Source organism: Pseudorca crassidens, chromosome 5 (genome assembly GCF_039906515.1).
Source record: "Pseudorca crassidens isolate mPseCra1 chromosome 5, mPseCra1.hap1, whole genome shotgun sequence".
In the NCBI taxonomy this organism is placed as follows: Eukaryota; Metazoa; Chordata; class Mammalia; order Artiodactyla; family Delphinidae; genus Pseudorca; species Pseudorca crassidens.
The window spans coordinates 94,768,904-94,779,282 of record NC_090300.1 but is presented as its reverse complement, the minus strand read 5'-3'; the positions used below and the strand labels follow the sequence as shown (position 1 = coordinate 94,779,282).

The window sequence follows — 10,379 nt, the reverse complement described above, 5'->3', positions numbered from 1 at the left end:
ATTGCAGATATTCAAAGCTTCAAACAGTGATAAATTGATTTAATACATATAAAAAAAACCTTTAACGGTAACACAGCTGTAAAACAACTTTGGTCTTTAAATCACTGCAAAAAATGGCTGACAAATAGCACACCTTTCATTGCTATGGGAGAAAGCCCCCAAGAGAGGATTTTGCACATAGCAACGCTGGAGTTTTCTTTAGAATGGTTAATGGATATTTCTATGGTGTGGGATCTAATTCTCAGCAATGGCTTTTTGTAAATAATGCTCCATTTAATAGAAACAAAAATGCTTCCCTCTCTCACCAACGCTGACAACAACACTTTTAAGATTCCACTGATGTTGCCTTACAGAGAAGTTTATTACGAATGCTCTCTTTTTTTCCAAAAGGCTAAATTTATGGAAAAGCTGGTCTTAAATGTTAAGAGCTGTCGAAAGCCAAAGACAGGAAAACTTCCTGTTCGCTGCGCATCTCTTAAAAGTTACCTGGATCCTCCTTATTAGCCACAGAAAATGACTTAACAAAGGACCCCAGTGGGTGATGGCAGTCAGTGATTTTGAAAATATGACACATGTAAAACTAATGTTTTTAAACAAACGCTCCATCAAACGACACACAATAAAAAGATAAAGGGTTGCCCAACAATCATTTCTCTAGTTTCCACCAACGGGTAAATAAAGGGGTATGCCATTCCACGCATACACCACAGATGTCATTTTTGAATACCCATGTTAGGACAAGAGAAATCTAGGTGATATAGAGCTTAATTCGTATTAATGAGAAGGAGGAATAAACTCACCACTTTTTAAGCTTTATTGTAACTCAAACCACAATTTGGTTGGTCACTTACTAAACTGACTACAGCATCTTGAAAAGAGCAATACTCCCAACTATGGGATAGCTCCATTATTTTCATTCTGACATTCTCAGAAATTTTAACAGATTGAACCTGGGGTTTCCAGGTGAAAAAAATCGTCACCTTTGAAGGTTTTCAGAGCACGTGAAATTTGTCTAAAAAGAAAACTCGCTAGCTCACCCTCTTACAAACACGGGGAAGTCTAAACACAGCCTGCTCTCAGTCATCAAACTTATGGAATGAGCGTCTAATATATGTAAAACACTGCAGGAAGAGAAAGGAAGGGAAAAAAAAAAAGCCTCTTGTTATGTACGGAGGAATTTTTTAATTGAACAAGAGGCAAGACAAAACCCCAACAAAGTTAGGCAGAGACACGTGAAGTACTAGGAAAGGTAAGTAAGAGATGAAAGAGGCAGCTGGACAGATAGGCACAGATCGCAAAGGAGAGCCAGTCAGGGAGGAAGGGAGGGAGGATGTTTTGAAGGAGAAAGAAATTTGATTTGGCCGAAAAGGTTGGAAAGGTTTGTTGCCAAAATGACAAATGGTGTCACGCTGAGAACATACAGTAAATGAAACTGGATGGAAGAGTCGATGGAAAAATTGGGATCACTAAGTGAAAAAGCAGATTATGGGGGGAACAGATGTATGATGTTCAAAACATTGTTAGCAACTTTAATTTGGTGTGACAGAAAACTTCCTGCCATTATAAGTCTAATTTAAAGAGAATGAACTGGCCCAACGATGCCCAAGTAAGAGGGTTCCTGCTGCTGTGGGTCCCTTTTCCAGAGAAGCTGACGAGGAACAGCAAGGGTGGACTTCATCTGGCGTTTCTCCTGCTACCTCTGTGTGTTGTCTAGGGCAGTGAATGCCTCAAAAGACAGGCAGTGTTAAAGAGAACACGAAGGATGGATAAGTTCCAAGACTGAACCCCAAATCAATGAGAGCTGACTACGTATTAAAGGTTCAACTTTGGTTCATAAAAAAGTTTACTATAAAGATTTCAGACCTGACTTTTTCTTAATAGAGAATAGGAATTTGGATCTTTTTCAAGTCCAACTGCTTTTGCCCTCCTTTCATCAAAATTGATTTCTAAAGGAACAAACAATATTAGTGAAATATAAATATTTTCAGAAGGAGAAAGAGCAGAGGGAGCCACCAAATTTGTATAAAGGAATACAGCTCCCTCTACGTATGAGAATATTTTGGACAGGAACACAATTAGGGAAGAACGTTTTTTTTTCTTTAAGAAGAGCTGTCTTCATAGTGTGTTCACTTTTCTGAGGCATCAGCAGGTTATAAATTTTGGTTTGCCACGGGCAAACCACTTGGTCCCAACGTAAAATATGACAAGGAATTTGGCATAAAAGAGGCACGTGGGAACATTCAGTGGACTAAGAAATAACTATTGATAATGCAACTACACATATGAATGTCTTATTACACAAACAGGAAGAATAACTAGTATTTTTAGAGGGCATTGGTGAGCAGTCAAAAAGCTTGGCAAATTACCTAGAATTTTTAAAAGTTTTAAGTGATCAAATATTCACATCAAATATAAGTCCACCCAATAAAGATCTTTGTTTTTAAATGTTTTCACTAAAAGCATGAAATTAACATTTGCTCTCCTGTAGGTACCCCACTGTTGTCCATACAGAAGATACATGTGCCTATCTTATACATGAGCGCATACACACACACACCCACAAGGGAAGAAAATCTAATAATCTAAAAGTACTCCAGGCGATCACAACTGTCAGAATGTTAATTTTCTTCTAATGGGGGTAGGAAACGTGGGTTTTGTTTTACTTTTCAATCTTAGAGTAAGGTGAATATGAGGCAGGACTACAGGAGGAAGATGAGGGGTGTTTATCATGCAACACAGATACAACAGTAATAAAATCACCCGTTCAGGGTTGGCCTGTTGGCCTGACGGTGACACACATTATGTTGCCATGCAGAAGACTCATAGTTCAAATCTCAATCTTGGTTTTTCATGCCCCAGATCAGAAAAGAAGCGAAGAAACACTGTAGATTGTGCCTTCAAATCCGAGGAAGGGAATACGTATGTTACAACCATCGCTATTTCTGCTGAAAAGTGTGAACATAGTTCTCTGAGAATAAGTCTGGCTCCTTTCTGCAGTGATGCTACCGTGTCACTGGACCATGTTCAAAGAGGAGAAAAAGTGCTACATCTCATACAGCAGCAGAAGCAAATAACAGAAGGACAAGACAGGATGTAAAGGGTTGTGTGAAGAAAAGAAGAAAACATCCATCAGTAAAATTACCCTCAATCTGGAAAGGGTCTGGTACACTGTATGTTGAAGGAACAATGTGTGAGTGGCAACCCCCAAGAATGAAGACCATGATCCCCATCAGTATCACATCCCACGGATGTTCCCAACTGAATTCCTGTCTGTGCTTAATGTTATTCCCTTGACCTGGAAGTGGCAGACACATTATTCAGCTAACACCATAATTGCCACAGTGGCTGTGAACCTGAGTTTTCTAAGGCTTGACGGAAGCCACAGTTTTCATAGATAGCTCTGGGTAACCAGGTTAGTGTCAGGAAATTTTCACCTTGAACCAATTTAAACTGGTGACCTGCAGTCAAGAGGCCCCAGGATCTGAAAGGCATCATTCTTGTAAGTTGCCCACTCTACTTTGCCCCTAATTGAATAAAAATAACAACAGAAAACTGGATATCAATTGGGCACACAACACAGATCATAATTCTTTTATTAACTAAATTAAAAATGCTTTGAATAAAAACTTAACTGTAACAATCATTGAAAGGTCAATTATTTACTTTTTCCCATAGATGGAAACCAGTTACTTTTCTTGTTTTCTTCTCCAAAACAATGAATCAAGGCCACGGTGCTTAAACACAAGTGTACTTCTTTCATGTCGTACTACTCTCCAAATCAGAGTCCATCACTTTACTTCAATTACTCTGGAAAATTGAAAAATGAACATATAATTGCTATGATGTCTATTTTCTATGCCTTAACAAGTTGCTGTATTTTAAAATTTGAAAATCGTTTCAGATATATGGTATCTAAAAATAAAGAAAAATTATTTAATCTTAGCTTTGCAAAGGTCACAGACATAAACCAGGCAAATCATTAGCCTTTTTAGTTGCAGTAAGTAAAAGGCCAATGTCAAATGGAAATAAAAACCAACAAAATCTGATAATCTCCGTTTGCTGGGTTGGTGGAGAAGCCAAGAGACATTGATTCTTCCAAAGCAAAAGATATTTATCCTAGAACAATATTCTATCACTTTCACTTTAGATCGACACCATTCACTTAAGGTAAGAGAATTAAAAATGTGATTAGGTATAAGTGAGAGAGGAAATGGAACTGTGGTCCCAAGAGGGTACCTGGAACCTCACTCACCAAAAAGGCAGTTACACTATGGGCATTGTGCACTGTCAGTAGGAAGAGCCCACCACAGACATTTGGAAAAAACCCACAAATTCTGAACAGCTAAAAATTAGCAAAATTAAGGGAATTTCAAAGGTCATTATAGATTTCATGCGCTATGAACACGCAAAAACTGCTGTCTAACTTCTGATACAATGGTGCAAAAAAAGTCACATCTTAAAGGAAATTAACAAAGGAAGAGGCACTCAAGGTTCTCCTACTGGTTTTCTGAAAATGAAGACGTGTTTAGTTTTTTCATACAACCACAAAGGAATAACACCACAGTAGAAAAGGAAAAAAAAACAACGAAATTAAAAAATAAAACACCAGAATGCAAACACGGACAAACCATGCCACACTTTCAGGTACCAGTTCTTTCTTAAACGCCATTTAATGTATTCCTGCTAATCATGTTTTTTTTAGGAGGGCAGCGGTTAGCAGAGCATGCATTTTTTGTAATAAAGGCTGTGACACAAAGTTACAAAAGTGGGATCATTCTGTGACTGCTTACTGAACACAGTCTAAGCATTGTTTTAAACTTAGTCCACTAGACACAGTCAGCGTGTTTTTAATCTTACGCAAAAATTAATTACACTCAGGGGAATATAGCCTCTTGAGATAAATGCTGCATTTTGCTGTAGAGGTGAGCAGGCAGGTCACAGACTTTAAACAGTGAAATACGAAGCAGACTATTCACATGATCAAGGAATGACTGTAAATAGCAAAGGTATGAAGAAAGTTTTAATAAAATGAAAACATAGTTTTTAAAATGTTAACAGAACTAAAGTATCAGAACATGTTAAGGTAAAATCAAAATGAATGCTTACAGCACTCAATATCTCAGACTTACTTATCTTTAAGAACTAATAAATATAGTCTTTGAAAGTCAATAAAAATTAGAAGTTATTAGCCCAGAGTCTCCCCTCCCAAGAGCTGAAGTGACTAAACATTTCTCTCTCTCTTTTTAAATCCTTTCCCAAAAGGTTAGAACCCACTTCCTGTTTGGAAAAGCAGAGATATTAAGTCTCCATGGGTTAAATGCGACAAAATCACACAAGCACAAAAGAAACCCTGTCAAGATGATAAAGATTTGTGCCAAATTATCTAAGTGTCGTATAAAAAGCATTTTAAAGTTACAGTCACCAGACATTGCATCTGAAAAATACCTTTTTAAAAAAAGAAGTAATTCCTCTTTGTTGTGAGCAGTGAGACTGGTGAGTCTGATTAGTGACACCCTACGGCTTTTATATTACTAGTTTTGCAACTTTTAACAGAGTAGATTGAAGTTTTAGAAACCAAGAAATGTAGGCCTTTATGATTTGACAGTGTCCCTTTTATTTAAAAAAAGCCATACTTTCAAGAATCAATTTTATTTCTTTTCAATGTCCATATTCTAACCGACCTATAATTGTAGGTGCATTTTATACTTACCATCATTCATCATTCCTTTTGATTCTTTAAATGCTAAGAATTAGTAACAAGCCAAGCAGTTAGTAAGATTCCTCAATTAGAAATCATTTCTAGACAAACAAATATGCAGTAATATCATGCCAACTATTCCACAGCTATAAAGCCAAATTAATTTTAAGGTTATTATTTGGTTACAAAAGACTTTCTGTGGATCATACCCACAGGCTCCACAAAGGGACACAAAGTTGGGAATACAGATCTAGATTTAGGGAGAAAGAAAGTGAGATGTTTTGGTCTCACTCCAAGATGACAACCTGTGTCTTCCTGAAATTTATAATTAGAAATTGAAATTAACTGAGATTCTTCTCTACCGGGGGTGTTACATTTCACCTTGGCCAATTAAAAAGGCAACAGTCCCCTCACCCAGATATCACCTGGCTAGCACAAGCAACTACTGGAGAGACACAGAACAGTGCATTTTTCTCAGAGGTGAAAATGTTACAAAAGCAATACTCTTAATTCTTGATGAATAATCAAGAAAAGAGAGGTTAAGGCAATAAAAAAACCTAGATTCTTCCCAAGGCATAGACAGCATTCTAACTACTTTGGGGACCAATTCAAATTATTATGAACTGGTAATGGATCAAGAAGAATTTATAAATTTGTAATAACCACATACCATTAAGGGGTTCCTCTACAGCTTTCTGGAAAATATTTAAAATATATTTACATAAAATAGAATTTATTTCATGTCCTTTTCTACTAAAATTTATATATGCTAACATTTAAACTATAGATAAACAGTGAATATATATAGTCAAAAACCAAAGTAAAGCAATAAAAGTTAGTTAGAAAAGCAAAGCTTGCCAAGTCTAGCTATTAGTTTTATAATTACTGAATTCTTCTCTTAATATTCTTTTTTTATGCAGAATTTCCCACCCCACTCTGCCTCTCTCAGTTCAAGAAATCCTAACTGAGAAGCACAGACACAGATAGCAACATAATAAATAATACAATTAAGCCAGAGATGAGAACAAAACAATCATTTTCAAGTCGCGCAAATTGAACTCAGTAACAGGGAAAGCAAAAGTGTTATGATTTAAGGGTCTAATGGCTGGATTACGTCTAACAGAGGCACTTTTAAAACTTCGGGCTGTTTGTGACCAGTGTAGCTACGGCACCAATGTTTTTAGAGTGAACACCTGGGGTAAGGTGCAACCCCACTTCCCTCGCCTCTCGAGCACGTCTGTTGAGGCTTATCAGCTTTAGGGGTATATGTAATCTCCACTTCCTGCCACAGACAGGAGTCTTGCTTTTGGCGTTCCAGACAGAGCTATTATTAATCCTTTATAGGAAGAGGAGTACAATACAGTCCTTTCAAGATCTTACTTCCATAAAGTAGCTCTTGTGCTTGTCACCAGGATGAGTCTCTATCTACAAAGGTTTTTTTCACCCCCCCCTCATTAATCCCTCTCAGTGTATCTCCTAAATTTGCTCCTTTTCTTGGAATTTTCTCAGGTAGCTTATTAAGGTAGCCAAGATAGAGTAAAAACTACAGTACAGTTTGCAGGAAGAAAAATGCTTATAAAATGGGGGAAGGAGGGAAATGAATCAATTCAGAACAGCTATTTTTCGGCCATATTTCCATTTACTTTATAGATTATCATTTTTAATGAAATCAACTTAATATAAACTTCTCTCCCTCATTTTTAAGCCTGAAATATCATTCTGTATAGGCACATCAAATGGATCCAACAGGTGAGGCAATATATTGGAATCGGCTTCCTTCCGCAGATAACGACCATTATTCTTACACATAAACTTTTCAGTTCTGGGTGTGAGAAGACAGCACAATCTTAAGGAATCATTTATTCTATCCCATTGCCAGTAAATGACCAAACAGAAGTTTTAAAATAGATTGGATCTATCCATGCAAAGGTCATGAAATGACTTCAGTGTTCTCTTAATTTTATGTCACACCAAACAGAGAGCAATGGGGTTCAACATCTCAATCACCATTCCTCAGACTAAACCATCAAGTGACCATACCCAATTCATTGAAGAAATTTTAACTTACCCTAGGAGGTTGTATAGTCTTGTGATTGGAAGCTGATGAAATTAAAAAATAAGAAAATGGATTTAATAAATGAAAGAAATTGAGGCTACATTATGTTTAATTTTAAGATAAAATGTTTACGGCTAAAACTAAAGGTGCCAGAAACTCCACTGAAAGATTTCTGGCTTTGACAGACTATGAAAAAATACAGAACACTCTTAATTATATACGACAGAATAAAATGATGCAAATAGTCCACCCCGATCAAATAATAAACACACACACTCTCTCATTTTGCATGCCATATCTCCCCCCAAATCAGCCACTTGTTACACTTTGTGGTGGAAAAACTTTGGCATTGACTCAGCCCCTCTGTAGGCTCTACACCCCTGCCTACTTGACCCAGCTGGAATGTGGAAAGAATAGGGCAATGACCACTCCATCGCCCACCCTTAGCTCACTGCTCTCGTTCCCTGTAGCCCAGTCTTCTTTTTTTCTTCTTCCATCTTTCCAGTTTTCAAAGCTCCACCTAGCTAACAAACTAAAGAAAATATCAGATCCCTCTGAGTGTAGAGAATTATTCTAGGCAGCCAGTTTTAGTTACAATCAAGCCCTTCTCTGGATCCCTTCTTAGATGTTCAAGTTACCCTTCGCTGCTGCTCAATGGATTGGTTAATGAAGATGAAGGAATACAGGGCATGAAGAAAGTGACAAAAGGGAAAAGAACCGCTCTAGTTGCATAGGGAAGAAAAGAGAACTTCCTTACAAAAACCAAGTGAGAAGGTCCCGGAGCAGCTAAAACCAGTCCTAAATACAGAATCAGAGTCCTACAGATATAAGCATCAAGGGGCAACATCCTGCGAGTGACTCTGTAGGAAGGTGATGCTACTGGATAGTCAGTTCCACCGGTCTCTGGATTGGATGATGGCACTGGATTTACTTATGAGCAGACTGAGGCAGGCCCCCAGAACTGCTCTGGTTTTCTGTGCTAATTATGTCCTACCACTCCTCCATGTCCGCTCTACCAAGCTTCTAAAACTGATGGGAAATGCGGGTGACACCTGACCCAAGCCAATTTATAGAGGAGTCAGAAGCAGGTAAGGCTCCCTCCAACGGGGGGAATGGCAACGGACTGGCCTGAAAAGTTTCTCTCTCCCATTGGAACCTGGAGAGGAGACACAGAAAGAAGACTAGAAAGGTGGTAAAGGGAAAGAGGTGAAAAGGAGACAGAAAGTAAGCAAAGAGAAGCACAAAGCTTAGAGACAAAGGTAAGAAAACACACCAGTGAGAAGACATGAATAGGATCAAAAAAATAAAAACATTAAGGAGAGGATGAGCTAGCTGGCTAGCAGGTAAAGAACCAAAGAGAGAGGAACCAAGTAACTACACTGGCAGGAGGGCATCCGCTAACTCTTGTTACTGAGAGGGCAAATGATGACTCAGTCTTTAGAGATGTACTGGATTCTTCCAATTCCTAAACTACTTACTGTACTCTGTGAGGCCCAGTTATAGATCTGCTCTCATGAGATTCCCATCTCTGTTAGTGTCATGTGTGGCTTGAAAGTAAATCTCCTTTACTGGAGGCACCTGGGGAGTGGTTTGGTCCTTGCAACCAAACAAGAAGGGAACCTCTTTTCAAAGTACTATGGAGTGAAATGTGTTGGGAATATGGGTAAATCACATTTAGCAACCTGCCAAATAAACCAAGCAGAATTACACAACTTTATTAGGGACAATCATGATAGTTACATGTATATACAACTTACTTTAACTAAACCACGTCCTGTGTCTACGTTCTATCAAGGAAAAGAGCTCTGAACAGCTATGTAAATTTCTGATTGGCAATGTGAAGGGTCAGAGGTAAGATTTTAGAGCTATATTTTCGAGCTCATAAATTATTTATCAGAATTAGTATTAAGAACCGCCAAGCAACTCCTTTAATAACCCTAATAATGTGTAAAGAAGAGTTTCTGAGTTCTGATTCTCAGGTCCAAGGAACATCACATTTGGCTAGCCCATTCTGAAACAAAGATATCTATAAAGAACAGGGATTCAAAGGGCACCAGTCAGCTGTGATCCCTCAAATATTATAAAACCAAACAGTGTAGAAGTGAATTTTGCTTGAGTTAATCCTCTCCAATAGGCATATGACCTATGTGACTAAAGAATGATTGTGATTTATCTGCTGCTACCATGGGCCTAAGGCATTGACAGCCATGTATATATATATTTTTAAATCGCAAGCCTTAAGCATTCCATATGAGCTCACTTGCAATGCTTCGTCTGGATTTGTTCTTCTCTCCCAGAAACACTTGACCCATGCTATAAATATATTTCCAGGTTTTGAATTTTCAGGGACAACTTTTTCTATTGATTCCAGATTCACCTCTCCTCAACAAGGGGGAAGAAAATATCACTGAGTTTTATATATCTATTTCATGTCATTCTAAAATATCTGAGATGTGGTAAATATGGTTTCTGACTGCTAGTATGTTGATTCATATCAAAACATGACTATATTCCCTTATACTTAACTAGATAGCAATGGCTTAGGAAAATTAAAAAGTATTGACCCTTATGAAGAATGGACATAGGCATCCTACGTAGGTAACACACCCAACTTCAATGAGTTTA

General features: G+C 37.8%; 1 protein-coding gene across 4 annotated transcripts in view; it reads right to left on the bottom strand.

Annotated features, from left to right (window-relative positions):
- Nucleotides 1–3,559: 3,559 nt before the first annotated feature.
- Nucleotides 3,560–10,379, bottom strand: part of CD47 (CD47 molecule) — a 54,460-nt gene continuing 47,640 nt past the window's right edge. For 2 of the 4 annotated variants that reach the window (XM_067738971.1, XM_067738968.1), the window contains exons 8-11: nucleotides 7,767–7,798; nucleotides 6,369–6,393; nucleotides 5,711–5,743; nucleotides 3,560–3,807 (exon numbers count right to left, since the gene is read on the bottom strand). In XM_067738971.1, coding sequence (XP_067595072.1) covers nucleotides 3,803–3,807; nucleotides 5,711–5,743; nucleotides 6,369–6,393; nucleotides 7,767–7,798 — 95 coding nt within the window. In that variant the 3' untranslated portion in view covers nucleotides 3,560–3,802. The remainder of the gene's footprint in view (nucleotides 3,808–5,710; nucleotides 5,744–6,368; nucleotides 6,394–7,766; nucleotides 7,799–10,379) is intronic. The other 2 variants (XM_067738969.1, XM_067738970.1) reach the window with 2 other exon arrangements.